General features: G+C 40.6%; 1 protein-coding gene across 1 annotated transcript; it reads right to left on the bottom strand.

Moving 5' to 3' along the window:
* Window positions 1-15847: 15847 nt before the first annotated feature.
* On the bottom strand, window positions 15848-19213 carry LOC136884852 (cuticle protein 21-like). Its single transcript, XM_067157139.2, has 2 exons — window positions 19202-19213; window positions 15848-16375 (listed from the first exon to the last, which is right to left on the bottom strand). The coding sequence occupies exons 1-2, from the start codon at window positions 19211-19213 to the stop codon at window positions 15848-15850; spliced, it is 540 nt and encodes a 179-aa protein (XP_067013240.2).
* Between the last annotated feature and the right edge of the window lie 1572 nt (window positions 19214-20785).

The following is a 20785-nucleotide window of genomic DNA, read 5'->3' as shown; positions in this document are numbered from 1 at the left end:
TGTTGGTTGATCGTTGACGAGAAGATAGTGTTTCTCTGGTTTGTGTCCACTTTATATAGTATTGTGCGCTGTGGTGTAATTGAGGCAGGTAGGTTTCTCAAGGAGGCGGAGTGCCACGCCTGGTCACTCTGAACTTGACCCACATTATTCTACCCCTAGGTAGGGTCCCTCTTGACTGACACAGTTTGGACTGCACCCATCCATTATGCTGGTGCAATACTCATTACGAGAATTGCAGCGAAAAATTTCTCTCGCATGCTTTCCTCTCGACATAAGCAAGAAAGCTAGCTTTCAGATTTACGTGGTTGTTAATATTACGTTGTGTTTATTGACACAGGACCTCCAGTTTTCTGTGAAATCCGAACAACATGGATGCGACTTTCATAAATCACTGGTTTGTTGACTAGGATTCGAATCGTGACCGCCTTTGTGATGAGTAGACCTAGAATTTTAGGCTCTACATAATGTTTGTTAAGCACCTAAAACAGACTTTTAAAATAAGTAAATGGGTTTTAAAGGAGAAAATTTGCACACAAAATATGCTTTGAGTCAGTGGGAAATCATCATTTGTACGGTATGAGTAAAGAAATACAAAGTTTTCCTTATCGGGGATAGCTGCACAACAGGGGAATTTCAAAAGTCAAAAATATATAAGCTTACTTTATCCTAAGATAGACAGTGCGAAAATTATTATCTATTTGATGTTATTGCACGGTAACCCATGTTCTAAGGCAGCTATCCCTTGTGTATACTCTCTCTCTCTCTCTCTCTCTCTTAGACAGAAAATAGCAAAGTCATCTCCGTACAGGCCAGGAAGGCCATGAACCTCGGCACTTGTTGGGGTAGATAGGTTACCTTTACGCCCGGCCACCTTTGGCCTCAGGCATTAACCTGGTACTCATTTTATGTGTAGACTGAGTGAACCTCAGGACTATATGCACCCCCGGAAGTGAAAATTTCGTTTCTTAAATGTTTCGACTTCCTGACGGGGATCGAACCCACGTCCTTCTGGGTGAACCAGCACGCCTTTACCGCCTTGGCCAGGCAGCCCATAGAAAGAAAAAAGACTGTAAAATATTGCAATATACTGTACACTTAAACTGTAACGTTATCTTTCTTTTAATTTTTTTTTTGCTTTACGTCGCGCCGACACAGATCGGTCTTATGGCGACGATGGGACAGGGAAGGGCAGGGAGTGGGAAGGAAGCGGCCGTGGCCTTAATTAAGGTACAGCCCCAGCATTTGCCTGGTGTGAAAATGGGAAACCACGGAAAACCATTTTCAGGGCTGCCGACAGTGGGGTTCGAACCTACTATCTCCCGAATACTGGATACTAGCCGCCGCACTTAAGCGACTGCAGCTATCGAGCTCGGTTCTTTTAATTTAAGAAACTTGATATACATATTCTTAACAGAAATAACAGCTAAATTAAGACAATTAAAGGCATTTACCAAAAACAGCTATGGATTATATGAAAAGTCATAGTCAGTACTAAAAACTCGTGTCGTCTTCCCGAGGTGGTGCAGGTCTGTACAGGCGCACTCCCAATGGAGGTGAGCTGTTTGTACCAGCCCTCCTGCCGTTCTTAAATTTCTGGCAGTACCGGGAATCGAACCCGAGCCGCCAAGGACGGCAGCTAATAACACTAACAATTACGCTACGGGAATGTTCGCGTTTATATGAAAAGTCATAATCAGTACTGAACTAAAACCTTAATACTAAAATCACTTAACACAATTACAGCACTATAGGCTGTAAACGATGTAAACGCGAAATAAATACAGTATGTGTTTATCTGTCCGCCTCTATGGTGTAGTGGTTAGTGTGATTAGCTGTCACCCCCCGAGGTCCGGGTTCGATTCCCGGCTCTGCCACGAAATTTGAAAAGTGGTACGAGGGCTGGAACGGAGTTCACTCAGCCTCGGGAGGTCAACTGAGTAGAGGTGGGTTCGATTCCCACCTCAGCCATCCTCGAAGTGGTTTTCCGTGGTTTCCCACTTCACCTCCAGGCGAATGCCGGGATGGTACCTAACTGAAGGCCACAGCCGCTTTCTTCCCTCTTCCTTGTCTATCCCTTCCAATCTTCCCATCCCCCTACAAGGCCCCTGTTCAGCATAGCAGGTGAGGCCGCCTGGGCGAGGTACTGGTCATACTCCCCAGTTGTATCCCCCGACCAAGAGTCTGAATCTCCAGGACACTGCTCTTGAGGCGGTAGAGGTGGGATCCCTCACTGAGTCCGAGGGGAAAAAGCCGAACCTGGAGGGTAAACAGATGATGATGATGATGATGATGATGATGATGATGATGTGTTCATCTATTTGTGAGGAATATTCTTACAAAATTTTCATTTGTAGTTTGCTTTACAGTACATAATAATAATATTCTGCAAATTTTCCACAGTCAGGCATATACCGTACAAGAAATCCTTGTAGCGGCTAATGTGCAAAGTCTGGAAAAACTGGATGGCATATTACGCAGTCTAGATACAGCTCACACCCAGATTGAAAATAAACTCAATAAACCAAACGATGTGACTGCACATTCGGTTCGATTTGCAGTACCAGAACTTACCGAGAAAGAAGGGTGTGTCTTTTGTGTGTTAAAATTATTTTGAAAGCAAAAAAGTGCTCCACATTCACAGATGTTAGTGAGGCATAGGACAATTTTCCTACATTGTTTCAGTTCAATTTCACTAGGTAAGTCTACTCTGTCCCTAACCATTGCCCGACGTACCCTTTTCAGCACTGAATAACCTGGATTCTTCTGCAGTACACAAACACATTTGTCCATATTTTATCCCGCACATGTTGAACACTGAAGTTTATAAACACTTCAGTCATTTTAAACTTATGATTTTCATTACTTGCATTTTGCTTTCATTATATAAATTTTAGACACTAAAACAGTAAAATGGGCGCTATAAGTCCAAATACGCATTATAGGGCGCATGTAAGGGATTTGTCATGAAATATCAACATATGTAAAAATGTTCGTGTTATTCCGTAAGGAACAAAATAGTCATTTGATGTCTAGTGATGAGCTAGTGTCTAAAGCACTTAGCTCTTTCTCACTATATTGCCATAAATATGCAGGTGAAGCCGAACTCCACCGACAAACTTTCGTAGTTTCAGGGATAACTTCTGAGTATATTGGTATAAAGGACGTCCGACTCATTGGCTTAAGCTACGTGTGGATTTAGCAACACAGAATCACAAAGCCCGTTTGAATTCACTCGCGAAGCTATCTGATTGGCTAACTTAAGTAGCTGATCAAATGACAACGGGCACGAGATGTAATAAGCTAACAATACCTTGTATTTTCACAGATACCGAACAGTCACCGAACGACCACATTAGCAACATTAAGCAATAGTTTTCTCTTGGCTCTTTCTGGTAGTGTTTCGTCTGCTCACATTCATTGTTGCGCTGTTCTAGGATTCACCAGTTGGAAATTATCAGTATGTATCGCACCTTTGATTTAATTATGGAGTACCCCAGGGATCTGATTTAGACCCGTAGGTATTCCAGAAATTGTTAATGGAGTGATAAATGTCTACAGCTTGTTTCACTGCAATTTACTATCAAGGGATACCTCAGGGATCTTACGTAGATCTGTTGGTATTCCTGAAGTTTCTTAATGATCTATATCAAGTGCTCTTAATTGTCTTCTACTGTGAAAGCCATTTTAAGTGTTGACGGCTGCGAGACAATATAAATCACAGTAGATAATTGAAGGGAGTTAATTCAAGCGTAGCGAAATGTGTGTCAATGTCGACCACACAAAATTAATCTGCAGCTTCGGTCGTTTACTAGAGTAGGTCACGTTAACATAAGATCCGTGAATGAGAAGAGGGACCTCGGAATATTATTAGACTAACTTTCACTTTACACACGCGGAAGATGATTGTTTAGTCGTACAACACTGGAAGAGTTATCACCGCAAGTGTTAAATGTTTCAAACGATAAAAATGAGTACTTATCTCTATAGCATCGTTGACAGTCTGAAATATGTATGTGCTGGTATGAAATCATATGCGAGAAATTTTTAGACAGATTTTAAGGCATTTATTTAGATTTTTTTCTCTTTCGTCTCGTCTATGGACCAAGTTTGACAATCTTTGCGGCATTTTTAGCCTTCTGTCTCTGTCAGTGTAGTTTCATTCTTTCTCTCACTTCCTTCATCTGTTCGCTTCTCTGCAGGCTCCCCTTTTTCTCACTAGTGTTTCCCCAGTCTCTTGGAAACCACAGAACATTTTTGACGAGTTGTCTAAATCGATTTCTGGCCATGATATAATCTTCCGGAACCTCCATCTTCGTCAAGTCCAACCTCACTTCTCGAAATTATTTCAGCTCTGTCTTCCTCTTCCTGAAGAATTCAAAGATTCTCTTTGCTACTCTGTTTCTGTCCATCCTCAAGAAGTGTCCATAGAACTGTAACCTTCTCTTCCTCATCAATTTAAACATTTCTTCTGTCCTTTGATACAATTCTTTGTTAGATTCGAGTCTCCTCACTCAATTTTTTTTTTTCTTACTGTTGGACCTCGAGTTTTCTTTCTCTCTTCTGTATACCTACAGGTCCACATTTCCCAATAATATCCAATATTTTGCTGCATGCACACACTGGTACCTCAGTTTAGTCTCATAAGATAAAACTTTTCTCTTGTGTGTGTTTCTCGTCAGTTTAAATAACATATCCATTCTTCTCGTATAATGTTTCTCCTAAATACTTACAGCTTTTAACTCACTTAATTTTTTTCGTCTCCTAACTTCAACAGCTGAAAGGCCCCTTTAATATTGAACATGGACGCAATCTTCTCAAAAGAAATTTAAAGCCGTGTCTTCTTTGCTATCATCTGGAGTTCCTCGATCGTTTTCTAGTTAGTTATTGTTATTATTATCATCATCATCATCATCATTATTGTTATTATTGTTAAAAAGAGTGTGCATACATAATGGAATAAATATTAACACGTATAAAAATATTTTTATTCAACCTTTTACAAATGTACTGGGAGTTGTTTCCGTCGACATTGTTAATGGGATGGTGTCGAGAACCGGGCATATCATAGTCGGTAGTTACTATCCTCCTTTGGAGTGTGGAATCTGCTGGTTAAACATATCTTCCCATGGACACCAAAGCGTACCTTGGACGTAACTTGCAGTTATACTTTCCCCCAGATACTGGTCTTCACTACCTCCGTGTTGAAGAACTCTTCTGGAATATCCTGAGCTTCCTGTTATCATTGTACAAGAACATTAATCAACGCTCCATTTCCAGTGAGTCCAAATGTAGATTTTTTGTCCTGCAAGAATGATTTGATTTTGATTTAATTTTGATTTATTTGTCATCAACAGAGACAATACTTCTCCAATTATAGATAGATAGTAGATGGATAGATAAATTGATGGACTTTGTTTATTTAAACTGGCAAATATAGGGACACGTATCCCAGTCTTACACTTAACCAGTGAAATACATAAATAACGTACAATAAAAACATTAAAATATTGAATAAATGAAAAAGAGACAAACAATTTACTACTGTGTTATCCTACTGTATGTAAAATATCTATTATAATACACAATATAAATTAATATTTTGCTTCCTAAGTACAATAATACAATACCTACGAAGAGATTAAAATACAATGAATGACAAAGAGAAGAAGAACTGGCACTTGAACAGACGCACTACGAGCTCGTCTCATGGAGATGTTTTGAGCATCTACTTTTTAATCTTCTGTGGTTTGATATCCCCCTGATATACTGCAGAAGGAAGTTCCATTCACGGCTGGCCACGACTGTAAACGAGTTGTTGTAGGTTGAGGACTTATGCTTAGAAATAGTGAGTAATATCGAGTTGAACAATCTGGTGTTTTTTATCATGGTGTTCAGAAAGGTAAGGTAAGGGTTACTCTGCCCGAAGGCAGGTCCGAACCTCCGCAGAAGTGTTCCTGAGCCGGAGTTTACGTGCGGTAGGGTGGCCAGTTCCTTTCCGCTCCTCCATTCCCTTACCCCCAACCAACAGCGCGTGGCAACCCATCCAACTCCTGACCACGCCCAATGCTGCTTAACTTCGGAGATCTCACGGGATCCGGTGTTTCAACACGGCTACGGCCGTTGGCGTGTTCAGAAAGGCTACAATAAATACAAATAAAACAATTTGTTTTTGTTTTTCGAATTGAGTCTCTGTGGACTGCATGTTAACAACCAACCTCGTTTTCAGTGTCTGTGTCTTGTTCGTCTGTCGGCTTTGACGTCCTTCCAGTATCTATTGAGCCCATGGATCAGCGCTTTCTTTCGCTCGTCTGGTACAGGGCACCTCCATCTTCAGGGTTCTGTCTCCACCATAAAACCCTGATAGTTTTTCACCATCCTTCTGAAACTAATCCTGTCATTATCCGTAATGCCCACCTCTCTGAGATCTTTCTCACTCACTTGGAACCATCTCAACTTAGATGCCTTTGGTTTTAGAAAATTCCAGATTTTCTTTGTGAGCCAGTCATTATTTACGCGAGAGATGTGCTCATAAAACAGCGATCTTTTCTTTCTAGTTGTTGTTATCGGTTTCATCTTGCTGTATTCTTGGATTTCAGTGGAACCTACGCGTCAACCCATCTGTTGTCCAAAATCTTCCGTAGTAGCCTGCGTTCTCCTTAAAGTAGCTGATTGACTTGTCCTTTTCGATTCATGCACAAGGTTTCCGAAACATGTAAACTTCCTGGTCTAACAACAGTGCTGTATTGTCTTAATTATACTATTTATTTATTTATTTATTTATTTATCGTATGCCATTACACATGAAATAAAATGTTCAAAGTATAGGGTAATAAAAACAAACTATTAGAATTTAAATGTGGATTGCTCAGTCCAATGAAGTGCGATTGGAATAGCCAACAAAAAGGCATTTGTATCTCTATAGTACAGTCGCTGAGGGCATTGTCACTATGTGTTGGGATAGTTTGTCGAGCCGCACCACAATTGCATGCCAGTGATTGTACTTTGCCCCACTTATGTAGGATGTAGTCACATCTCCACTCTGTTTAGAGTTACCCAAGTTTTACAAGCAAGCTCAAATCCAGGGGTCTTTGTCTTCGTGTCCAGGAAGTCGTGAAGTATTTGCAAAAGTCGCATGGCATTTTAAGGAATGCAAACGAGAATTAAATAAAATTATTTCCATCCTTTTTTTGAAACGTTAAAATCGATATTCAGTTTCTTGTGTTTATGTAAAATTTCACTTTTGTCGCATGTCACCTTTTTTGCATTTGCCGATTCACTTGTGTAAGTTTGCATTCTCTCTAATTTGGTCTCTAATCAAAATATATCTACGACAACTTTGTTTACAAACAATTTATACTGATTCATTTCGGGAATCGGATCTGTACTCGCTTTAAGGCATTAATTAATTATTGCTGTTAAGGGAGTACATACCTCAGAGCAGTAGTCTAGACTCGACCTTATGAGTGAGAAATAGAGGGTTTTCAATGAAACGCTTGATTTAAAAGTCCTACAATTTCTTTTCAGGAAGCCTACATTTTGAAATGCTTTATTGAGTCGTTGACTATTATTATATCATTCGATTTTATACATACTTTGGGAATTTATATTATTTACCGGGCATGATTGCCGACTAATATCGTCAGTGGATTCTCACCAAAGCATCATTGGTTCGAAACCCGGCAATACAGGACGAAATTTCGAATTGCAACGTCTCGTAGCTATGACCACGATATGAGCAATCTCTTGAAACTACCTTACTTTATTACGTTTGTCCAATAAACCGTAAAAATGCACTGATCCCCGAACACACATGGGAAACAACCCAGAAAATATAGTTTGATGACACACTAATAAATGCTAAAATCTATGATGAGAATTACATACAGAATTAATTGAAATTTGTAGGCAGCCAAGAAAATATACTGGTGCCAGAAGATAAACTTCACCAATTAATTATAGCCCCCACTCGTTCAGAAGGAACAAGTAGTTCACTCCGAACACGCCTACCGCGTTTGATGTGAAAACATTGTCTATCTCTGTCTCCCGTGGCAATATATACACACGAAAAAGGTACTCCTTAGTTTGAGGTGTTCTTGTACCACAATAGACTATGTGTACTTCGTTCTGTTTCTCAAATTTGTTTGTCAGGAAGAAGAGTGGGAGGTTATACAGGAATTTTATTCATAAATTCGAGTAGATTCATAGTAACAAGTGTACTATGAATTTATACATTTGTTAGTTGATCATAACATGTGATATTAACTGGACTTACACTAAACTCATTACTCCCCGCTTGGTTGTATTCGGATTCCTCAACTCCTGTGGCTGGAAATGTTTTGCGCAAATTGTACTGTTTGACAATTTCACAGGACCATATTTCGGCTTAAAAAACTCACTGAGCACAGCTGCAAGATTGGAATACAATATTATAACAATATTTTATGAACTAATATAAAAATAAAGATGGTGTTATTTATAATAAGGAAGAATAGTTTATTTTAATCGGACATCATTATTTACGTGAAAAACGACAGACTGCCACGCTTCCATTGATATTCTATGCAAAAAATTATAGTGAACACACTTTTCCAGCTTTACAGCTCACATAAGAATTGACTTTCCCATTAACGCGACCACCAGAAATTCTTGTTTAGCTGCAGTGTACTGTCACGTTCCTGGAAACTAGTCTCAACAGATGGAAGTCTTTGGCCTAAGATATGCCTAATCTTCTCGCCTTCACTTGCAGTCACTGACTAGCTGACGTAACAGAAGAGACGTTTGTCTGAAGATGAATCTGTAAGTGATATTAGTTGTTAACAGTAGTGATACTGATTTGATACATTATTCGGTTGATGGGGTTGGTTTTCCTAGTGAATCAAATAAGTTATTACGTCGGAAACTACGGTGTGAAAAATGTAGCACATACATTCGTGTGGAAAAATGTTAAGAGTGGAAATAGTGCATGATCTAATATAATTCCATTTACGAGATATTCTGTTGTCAGGGGTAGACTATTATTAGAAGTGAGTGCGTTTGAGTGTTAAGAACTATTTCTAACAGATGGTGTTGAACGTTTGGAAGTGATCAAAACCAGTTCTTATGCTTAAATCTGCGTCGAAAAACGTGTAAATAAATCCCCACATACATTGGCACCGTTTTGGAAATAAACCATCTCTTGCGTTAGTTTTGTATCCGACTCCTTGGCTAAATGGGCAGCGTTGAGACATTCGGTTCAGAGGGTCCTGGGTTCGATTCCCGGCCTGATCGGGGATTTTAATCGCACCTGATTAATTCTTCTGGCTCGGAGAATGTGCGTTTGTGTTCGTCCCAACACTCTCCTTTTCATATTCAGACAACACACTACACTATCAACCACCATAGAAATACGCAATAGTGATTAAATCCCTCGGCACAGGGTGAGCGTCAGGAAGGACATCCAGCCGTAAAACAGGACTAAATCCACATGTGCGACCTAGTGCGCACCAGCCACTCCACAAAATTGCGAAAAAAGCGGTATAAGAAGAAAATTTCATTATTTTCTTTTTGTTAATGGGAATAATTCTAAAGCCGGAGATAACAACCTATTAGAAAAGACGATACTGTCAAGACACTAATAAAAACCAAAAGAAAGGCTCAGGAAGGCTTATTACAAAAAAGTGCAAATATGTAATAACCAAAGAAGTTTATGTGAATGTGTTAGCATTATTTGCCCTTAATAACTGCAGTAATCCCTTGCTTATTACAAATATATAATTTCTTGGGTATAAAACCTCAGATTTCTGGCACTAGGACTCTGTGAAAACCCGCCATTGAAAAGGTTAATGTGCAGGAAAAGCTCATTTTTCCTTAATACTAGCACCGGAAGATTAAAATACGACTACCAAGACAGACACCCCTGACATTCCGGTTACTAGGCAGATTTTACACTCATATAGCACATGATACAATTGACTGCAATGTCGCTAGTCCATCAAATGAAGCAGCAGTATCAACACCAATTGCTTTAGTCTCGAAAATAACTTAAACTCTTCGTCTGTGTAGTAATAGAGAAATGTCTCAATCTCTAGGAGTGTTACATTACACCTTCTGCGAAGAGGTGCCCCGGGGCGAAATCTGATTGCTCATTCCGGGTGTATTATCCCCGCCTAACAAGCCTACGCTTTCTTAATGTTCGTGTAATATTTGTCGAGCGAATGCAAAGCAGTGCACTTGGGTGAGGCTTAGTTAACTGGACTAGCGCCAATCAGCAATGCCGAGCTACTGAGGTGGCGATTTCAAAATGCAGCAAAACATCAATTATAGTAGCCCACTTATAATGCAATTCAGTGTAAGGTATGTTTCGGGAAAGCCTCGGTAGAAGTCTGCGTCCAATGAGAAAGTATTCTGTATTGCCTTTACATTCCGCTTGTAATACAATCCGCGGAGTTCGTGATTTTCGACCTGTTTGAAGTTAGTTCGTATTGTAGTACATGAAATGTCCTTTAACTATCGCTTATATACTATGTATTTCATGAAAATGAAAATGAAAACCTGCAACCTGTTTTCCAGTCATTGACCGGGTCAGGGATGGAATGAATGAAGCAGATATAGGCTATTAGTACGATGGGGTCGCCACTCCCAAAGTGATACATCAATGACTGATAGATGCTATGAAATGAGAATGGAGAGTGTTGTTGGAATGAAAGATGACAGGGAAAACCGGGGTACCCGGAGAAAAACCTGTCCCGCCTCCGCTTTGTCCAGCACAAATCTCACATGGAGTGACCGGGATTTGAACCACGGTATCCAGCGGTGAGAGGCCGACGCGCTGCCGTCTGAGCCACGGAGGCTCTACACTATGTATTTTATACTAAGACGTAATTGTCTCCTTGAAAATGAAATTCCTCAGCCTGTTTCCATTCATTCGACCGGGTCAAGAAATGAATGAAGCCCCCATCTAGCGGCGAGGAAAGGAATTGTACCGACTGTCCAAAACCTGTCACACTCCTCTGGGGCAACGATTTACGACTGACAGATGCAATGAAATGATACAGCCTCCGTGGGATAAGCGGGAGCGCGCCGGCCTCTCACCGCTGAGTTCCGTGGTTCGAATCCCGGTCACTCCGTTTGAGATTTGTGCTGGACAAAGTGGAGGCGGGGCAGGTTTTTCTACGGATACTCCGGTTTTCCTTGTCATCTTCCATTCCAGCAACAATCTCCAATATAATTTCAGTTCATCTGTCAATCATTAATCATTGCCGTAGAGGAGTGCGACGGTTTCGGCAGCCGGCACAATTCCTATCCTCGCCGCTAGATGGGGCTTCATTCATTCCATTCCTGACTCGGGCGAATGATTGGAAACCGGCTGTGGACTTTCAGCTTTGTCCAGCACAAATCTCACACGGAACGATCGGGATTTGAACCACGGAACCCAGCGGAGAGAGGCCGGTGCGCTGCCGCCTGAGCCACAGAGGTTGTAATTGCCTTCTTTACCGTACTATAAGTTCTTCCCGCACTCTTTTATTAGAAATCGTATCTGGTTGGTTGAACTCCGCTTCACAGTATTGTAAACACGTATAGTTTTCTTTTAAATGTTTCTTTACGACGCACAGACATAGATAAATCTTACGACGGTGATGGAATAGGAAATGTCTAGGTGAGGGAAGGAAGGGACCGTGCCTTAATTAAGGTTCAGCCACGGCATTTGCCTGGTATGAAAATAGGAAACCACGGAAAACCATCTTCAGGGCTGCCGACAGTGGGATCGCACCCAAACTGCGCAGCCATCTTACTCGGTTTGTTGGCCGCCTTTGAACACATCATTGCAGTGTGTATTCTCGTTCGTTCGTGTTTTACTAGCCTGTCACGGATAACAAGATGGAGCCGTGTTCTGTCCAGCCTCTCATTATACTGAAGCGCGTGGCTGTTTTGACGGCCATCCTACTGCGGCTACGCTTTGGCAGCTAACTTTTTCCGGCTGCACATCGCAGGGTTACCGCACGTCAATCATGAAAAAGGAAAAAAAAGTGATAATAAAATCATCCAGTTTACAACTTAAAAAAATACACCACGTAAAAGTACCCTTAAGTAAAATAGTACCTTGACAGTTTATTAACCATCACTGTATTCAATGATCTCATTATTGCCCTTTTCATTTTTAAGCTGAGAATACTTGGACGATGAAGAAATATTTGCACAATGCACCTGAAAATAACATTAGGGCATTGAACTCTATAATTATAAATCCCCGTTTGGATTAATAGATTAATGGACTAATAGAACCAGTTTTAACTTTTACGATAATTAAACTACTTACCTTTTTTAGTAAATGATGTTCCAGAAGGGCAAATGAAACATTCTGCCTCGTGTACGTTTTTTCCTCCTCTTTTGAATGATTTGTATTCCTACATAATCACATCATTAAACACCTATTTTCTTTCCGGCATTTTGCATTTAAGTTCGTAACTTCATTTGATACAAAATACACACCAGTATCTCAAATAAAGAACGCACCTTTAATGCCAACCTCCAAGATTAGAAGCAACACCAAGGAACAAAAGCGGAAGACAAAACATACCGCTTGAATACAGGATAGACAACTTCCTAATGATGTCGCCAACGGTACGAAAATAAATTTACCAAATCAAAGATCGATTTTTTAGTCGAAAGTATTACAGTTGAATTTATTAACAATTAACAGTTAATCACAGCGACGACTAATTTACTAATTTACTTGGTCCAAAACTTGGATTCTTTCTTGGGGCCCGAAAAAGGGGAAATTTAATATTTTTTAAAATCCACCTGGACACATTTCTTTGCCTCAAAAATAGGACGTGTTCGGGAGAAAGAATAACCCTACCACTGGTCTTCGTTTAGGGCTGACACCCTGGTGGCATTTTTATCTAGTATTTTCTTAAAGATTTAAAATAATGTGGAAAATTTATCAATCATCTCCTTTGTTAAATTATTCCCAATTCATAATTCCTCTTCGTCTAGAAGAGCATTTGCTCCACTTTATCTTCCAACTTTATCGGCATATTATGATCCTCCCTACTTCTAAAGGCTTAACAAAACCTATTCGTCTAACTAATATAATTCCACGCCATCTCTCCACTGACAACTCGAAATATTGCACAAATTTGAGCAGAGAGTCTCCTTACGCCGAAGTATTCCCTGTCCAAAGTTAGCACCACTTTTCGTAATAATAGTACTGTTTTGTCGGAAGTCACCCAGAACATATCGCGCTGCTTTCCTAAGGATGTTTTCCAGACCAGGAACCATGCTCTAATTGGGGTGTTACCAGTAACTTATGCGCCCTATTCTGTACATCCTCATTTCAAACCGTAAAACCGATTAAGGGCCGGTATTATAATAGAGATTTAAACTGTTGGTTCAGTTTAAACTTTGGTTTATCTTTTAGTCGCGTATTGTAAAACTTAAGTTTAACTAGAAATTAATTTTGCTGCAACTCCTCTATCGTTTAAACTGAAGTTTAAGAATACACAACCTTACAACATCGCAGAATTCCTCAGCAAGTTTCTCCCAGGCCAATCCTTTTTCTTTCTATATCGTAGCGTCTGTCTTTTTGCACTCAATAATGCCACTCTGTTTCTGTACTGATGGCACAAGCAATTCTATTTCCTTGCAAGTAGAATTAGGACAAAGTTTATTGTTTTTATCCGCCATTTTCCCTACAAGAAGTAAACAAAACTTTATCGATAGTCATATTTTCTCGCAAGTCACTGCTACCAAGATCGTATATTTCCTTCTTCTCGTCAGTTTAACTTAGACCGGTTATTATAAGACTCAACATCGGTTTAAACTATAGTTACAGTTTAACTCAATCTTCAGATTAAACCTTCATTATAATACCGGCCCTAAGTGGCTGCGCGGGTTGGGTCACGTAGCAAACAACTTGCATTGTAGCCCATTGCCGGCAGCCCTGAAGATTGTTTACCTTGATTTCCCATTTTCACACCAGGCAAATGGCGGGGCTGCACCTTAATTAAAGCCTCGGGCGCTTCCTTCCCACTCCTAGCCCTTTCCTGTGCTATCGTCGCCATAAGACCTATCTGTGTCGGTGCGACGTAAAGCAAATCGTAAGAAAAAAAAGAAGCGATATTTCCGTATGTATTTGAATTCATTTCTGTTTTACAAAACGGACCAAAGAGTGTGCTCTTTGCAAGATATTTTTGTTAGTATAATTTTTCAACACCCCCTCCAGAAAAATGCTTTTTTTCCCTTGTCTAATTAAAAGATTACAGAATCCGGACAAAGATCTCAACTGTCGTTTCTCAGCAAGGCTTGGAAGTGTGGGAGGAAATTTCATGTATTACCGCCGGAGGGAGCAGCATACGGATCGACGTAATCGCCATCGACCGAGGAAAGGATAGCGCTGTGATCTTGGATCCACTTGTCAGAGTTGAGGCGACCTCCAGCCAGGCTGAAGAGATAGACCAGGAAAAGAGGGCATTCTACAAGACAATGGAATATTTCAAACACTCGCACAGAATTTCTAGTGTTAACGTTGTTGAACTGTTAATCAACGCCAGAGGAATATGTTTACATTTTGTGTGAAATATCTGCGAAATCGTGCTAATTTCTAATAGCATCCTCCTAGCTGTGTTAGCGCTCAAGGGGTACGTCATATTGTTTGTTTACTGAAGCGAGTAACAAGTATAGTTTAATCTGCACAACGGTTGTGCTATGAGTTTTGCATAAATATTAGGGGTTCAGCCCATCAGAATCCCTAGAATTTGTTGGTCTTACTACATTACGGAAGAGTGGTCTAGACGACAGCTCCTAATAACCAAATTAGTTTGCAATCCAAGCTATCACTGCATAACATTCCGGGATTTGATTATTATTTTCAACACTATTGATTGGTATATTTTCTCATGTTCAGTAACCCATAAAGAATTCGTCCAAGTATTAGACCCCAAAGTAAAGGAAATCTAATTTTGGAGGTGAAGTACGTGATGCATCGTAAATCATAAAGTTACTGGATGCGTGGTAACTTTGATCGTCTCCTAGTTTGGAGTCATACGATGTTTCAGCATAAGACTTTGCTGATGAAATGGTTTCTGGGGTAAAAGAACTAGAAGGACCTTGAACCGTATAGGAACTGACCACGAGAAAGTTCGTATTATTCCTCATTAATGTAGATAGATGGGATTACACTCCAGACCATTCAACATTTGATCTCTGATTGCTTTAACGAACTTTCTATGGCTCATTGGTGTACGTTTATGATGTGACGGACGAAACACTGCAGTGGTTTGTTGGTCGTGATCTGGACTTCAGTGTTCGTGCTCAATTTTGACATGAATATGTCTTAGAGCCGAACATTTATATAACGAAAAATCGTAATTTAAAAAAAATGTGTGAAGTGATGTTACTTAGCAACACTACCTTGAGAGCTGCAGAGGCCATGGATATGTTTAAAGAGAGCTACACAGGCCATGGATCTTTGTCATGGCCATCCATCAATGCTTCACATCGCAGCCTGCACGGTTGCTAGGTAACATCGCACCACACTTTATTGAAAGACACATTAATGATCATTTTATTTTATTTTCTCAAAGGGAAATGCCTTTCAGTTCCTTTCAGTGCTTCATTTTGAGATCTGTTCTCGTCATCAGATTGTTCGTTTGGGCATCTTAGGCTAAATAAATAAATAAATAAATAAATAAATTACGAAATTTGAGAAATTGCAGTTATTTTATTTATATACACATTACAAATCAATGATTATTGTTTATGTAAATAAATAATAACAATGCATAGCATTGTCCTCGTGTCAGTACAATAGCATAGCGTTGATAGTGGGTGGGTGGGACAATAAATAAGGAGGGTTACGCTTTAACGCTTAACCATAGATGGCCTTGGCAGCCAGGGGAGCGGCGTAGGCTGCGGGATGAGCGTAGGCGAGGGGAGCAGCGACCTTAGCGATGGCGGGGGCGGCAACAGCGACGGGGGCAGCGACCTTAGCGACGGCAGCGACGGCGGGTCCTCTGTGCACGACGGCGTTGAATCCGTTGATGGGGTCAGCGGTGTACTCTACGGTACGGGTGGTGCCGTCAGGCTCGACCAGGCTGTAGCTACCCTGGACAACATCTCCTTGACGGCTCTCCTGCTGTCCCTTGGAGTCTCCGGTCAGAGCGTCCTGGACATCGTAGGAATAGCTGTAGCTTGGGTTGGGGTCGTAGTCGGTGTCAACGGCGACGGGGGCGGCAACCTTGGCAATGGCGGGGGCAGCAGCATAGGCTACTGGAGCGTGGGCAATGGCGGGGGCGGCGTAGGCACGGGCAGCCAGAGGAGCTCCTGGGGCAAGCACGGCAGGAGCGCCGAGGTATCCGGCGTTAGCGACGGCCACGAGGGCAGCGAGGGCGAAGAACTGTGGACAGAAAAGAAGAGGATTAAATTTACTTAGTCAGTTTACATCCTTAAACCATCTGTCCCAAGTAATGAAGAAGATTGTATCAAATGTGTATACCATGTGCAAATCCTAACCCATGTCTATTAATCCTAGTTGGTAATGTTTGTGTGGATCTGCTTATTCGAGGAATTTCACTAATTTATCGTTGAGATACAAGACTGTAACTTCACATATACTGTATATACATGTTTATCCTAATTTTGTTTTGTTTTATTAGAAATTCGAATATCACTCTCACGAGTTTAATTTCAAGTACGGATAGAAACGAACAAACCGGGCGAGTTGGCCGTACGGTTAGAGGCGGGCGGCTATGAGCTTGCATCCGGGAGATAGTGGGTTCGAATCGCAATGTCAGCAGCCCTGAAGATGGTTTTCCGTGGTTTCCCAATTTCACACCAAGCAAATGCTGGGGCTGTACCTTAATTAAGGCCACGGCCGCTTCCTTCCAACTAGTAGGCCTTTCCTATCCCATCATCGCCATAAGACCTATCTGTGTCGGTGCGACGTAAAGCCCCTAAATATATTCCACCAGCTGCAGAATGAGCAGGATATTTCTCTGGCTCTTCAACGAATTTTGAGACTAGTTAGGGTTGTGGCGTCTATCTCAGACTTCCAAAGGTGTATTTCGGGAGTTCGAGTTGATTCCCTGTAATTTTGTGTCTTGAATTTAACGTTACTCGATTTGGGTCCCGTAATGTTTTTGGTTTTAACTTTTTGTTGCATCGACAGCAGTCAACAATTATAATAATTATTATTGTAAAGATATTTCCCAATTTTTTAACATTATGGAACAGAGTGAGCTTGTAGCAATCAGTCATTTAGGGCAGTCGCCCAGGTGGAAGATTCCCTATCTGTTGTTTTCCTAGTATTTTCGTAAATGATTGCAAATAAATTAGAAACTTATTGAACATCTCCTCTGGTAAGCTATTCCATTCCCCTTCCTATAAACGAATATTTGTCCCAATTTGTCCCCTTGAATTCCAAGTCGACCTAATGCGAGATTTCCTAGAAAGAAGCACAACAGAAACATATACAGTCTACCGAGCGTGTAGCTGTGATCTTGCATTCGGGAGATAGTGGGTTCGAACCCCACTGTCGGCAGCCCTGGAGATGGTTTTCCGTAGTTTCCCATTTTCACACCAGGCAGATGCTGGAGCTGTACCTCGATTAAGGTTGTCGCGATTTAGTCCAACACGTGTTCTCTTGTGTGCTGATAGGCAAGAACTCGGTGTAGTTCCACTAGATCACCCTCAAATGCCTCCGCTCTCAGCTGGATTCAACTTCATTACCTTGTGAATTAAGGGGGCCCGGAACATATTTTAGAAGTAAATTTTCGTTTGTTATTGAAACATAGAGGAGGGTATCCTGACTGATTTGGGATGTAAATGATTATAATACCAGTTTTGGAAATATAGTGAATAAGTGGTGCGGCTGGTGATTGGACGTGGTGAAGCGTACGTATGACAGAATTTTAAATTTTTCGCTACCGCAAGAATCACAGTGTACATGGGGACAATTTATAGGTTAGCCTGCCTGTTTGTAGATATCATATATGTGTGAAGTGTGCTGACTAACCTGTTTGATTTGGGAGGGAAGAATATAGCAGTTAATTTGTTTGCTTACACATTTGACTTGGCGATGTGTTCCGAGATATCACGTACCTTATCACATCAGTATGGAAAAAAAAGGTACTGGTAAAATTTTGCTGGAAAAACTAAGCCTAAATTAAATTCTAGTGCTGTAACTCCCACTTTTTCACGTGACAGTCAATAAAGATCAGCAGGACAAACAAGTACCTTCTTCGGCAAAGAAAGTAGGTCATCTTGATAAGACGTACGAAAACTGAATTATGAAAGCGTGGCAACATGAATTTGACTCAATTTATTAATATAAAACTCTTATTAGATGTGTTGGAGCAAAATATTTTGTGAAAACATCGTTTTAATGTAGGAATGACTTTGCTCACACGTAAAAGGAATGCACTAGAATGTAAAGTTGTTCTTTCCTGATTCCTGAAAGTTAACATTTTTAAAATTCAGTGCTCTTTTTCTCTGAAACGACTGAAGGTAGGAACACGAAACTTTTACCACTACTAAGCAGGATTACTGTGCACGCTTTAACATGGGCGTTTTTTTCCATTTCTTGGTTTACAAAGAACTTAAAATGTGTGCATTATTGATACAAAATTTTGACAGTTGCAAAAAAATATATATTTTGGTAAATAGTTTATAAACTCAAAAACCAACGTGTTAAAGTGTGCGTGTTAGCCAGTTTAAATATGTAAAAATATAACACTTCTAGAGTTAGTAGATTCCTAGAAGCACCAATGTTTGTAAAATTACCGAGCTCGATAGCTGCAGTCGCTTAAGTGCGGCCAGTGTCCAGTATTCGGGAGATAGTAGGTTCGAACCCCAGTGTCGGCAGCCCTGAAAATGGTTTTCCGTGGTTTCCCATTTTCACACCAGGCAAATGCTGGGGCTGTACCTTAATTAAGGCCACGGCCGCTTCCTTCCCACTCCTAGCCCTTCCCTGTCCCATCGTCGCCATAAGACCTATCTGTGTCGGTGCGACGTAAAACAACTAGCAAAATAGTTTGTAAAATTAACATTACTAAGATAGGCGGGTCCGGCTCCTCTAAAAAGGAGACCGACTAATCGACTGCTGAGTTTGCCTACTCAGTTTGTTCGAAGAAAAACCTGTTCTGTCCTAGTCCTCCCTGTTTTTTAATTCGAATGCATTCATATTTTTAGTGGATAATTCTATGATATTTAGCTCTGTACTCACCTTGAATGCCATGGCTATGATCGTTGTCGGTCAGAAAGCTCTTAACCAAGTGATACCTCCCTAGAATCCCCGCGGTGTTTATATAGGGGTTACCTAGATGGCTGCCGCGCGGCTGATGTAATTGCCGGCCTTTCGCAAGGCCCACACCGCACCACGTGTTATGCCACGCCTGGGCTCCGCAGGGGAGTGGGGTAGGTCCTCTTTGAGGGAAGTTTCTGAACGACCGGTCAGTTAGTTCTCTCAGAACCGCCGCACCATTGTGTGGACCTTTAAAAAAACAGCTTCGTTCTGTGCTTGTGTTTTTGTTTCTTAATGCATCTTTCGTTTATTGAAGTGAAGTGATTTAAGAAATCATTTTACGTCTGCTTAGCCTTCGAGTTATCGTGTATTCAATCATGAGTGATTTTTCCGTTACATTTTAGTCCGTAGATACTTTGCAATCTTAATTGATATAGTTTCAGAAAATTTTGTGTCCCTTCTTCTCTTATGTGGTTATAGAATTTATTGATCTTCCGGGCTCAGTAATTGAGATCGTAGAATCGCTCGTCAATTGTGAACCCAAATTTGTAGGTTTGATCCTAGCTGCGTTCGGTGATATATGGAGGTGTTTTACTCCAGCCTAGGGTATGCATATTTATGGGCATGTAGAGAAACTCCTACGAGACATAATTCCAGCATTTCCGAGTGTCCAAAAGTCATTCGGATAGTTAGTTCGACGTAAAACAATTTCATTGCAAATTCTTTTACTTTTTTCCTTTTGTATGTATTCAGAAGATTTTATGGTTATTTTAGCTCCTTCAATTTTCTTTACAGTCTCTCTTTGATTTGAGACCAGTTCCTTAATTCACTCTGTTGTACTAAATTTTTTAATTTCACTGTGTACTTAATACGCACTTCAAATTTGAGGCTGGCCAACTGAAGTCTTAAATGCATATTTTTAGAATATAAATATTAGGGCTGGTTTGAATTTACACTCGGAAGGATGTCTGATCGATCAGCAGCCAGGAGTTCAAAATTTAGAGACAGGTCCCCTCTATGGGTCTTAATGGCCTTTATGGTGCAGTCTTTGGTTTGGAAAAGGTGGTTTCTTTACTTTTCAAAAAAGTCACAGAGTTTGCAAGTCCGTATTGGAGCAGAATGAAGCAATACATTTTTATAAGGCACTTGTTTTGAAACACGCACTAGCCACGTAATTAGTTAATATTTGTGACTGTAACTATGAAGGGAAATTATTTTGCAGAACTACGTTTAATTCTCGAAAATGAATATCTCATAGTATATTTGATTAAGATTTGCATTGCCACTGGCGACATGGCGTTGCAAAGTTATCTGAAAGGACATAGGTTCGACTTACCGTCAGAAAGTCGAAAAAATAGAAATCACAAAGACCGTTTATTGAGTGGCCGTGAGATTCATTCAGCCTACACCAGAAATTAATACCAAATTAATTCGTGGGGTAATAGGCTGTCGATTATAAACCTGGCCACTTTATCTCGTTTGCTATCGTGGATACGAATTATGAAATCGTGTCCCTCGTAGTCTCCCACATGCATTGCATATGAAGTTCCGGGAGCTGGGATATTG

Source organism: Anabrus simplex, chromosome 13 (genome assembly GCF_040414725.1).
Source record: "Anabrus simplex isolate iqAnaSimp1 chromosome 13, ASM4041472v1, whole genome shotgun sequence".
Classification (NCBI taxonomy): Eukaryota; Metazoa; Arthropoda; class Insecta; order Orthoptera; family Tettigoniidae; genus Anabrus; species Anabrus simplex.
Note: the sequence above shows the minus strand (reverse complement) of the source record. Positions and strands in the feature narration are given on the sequence as shown.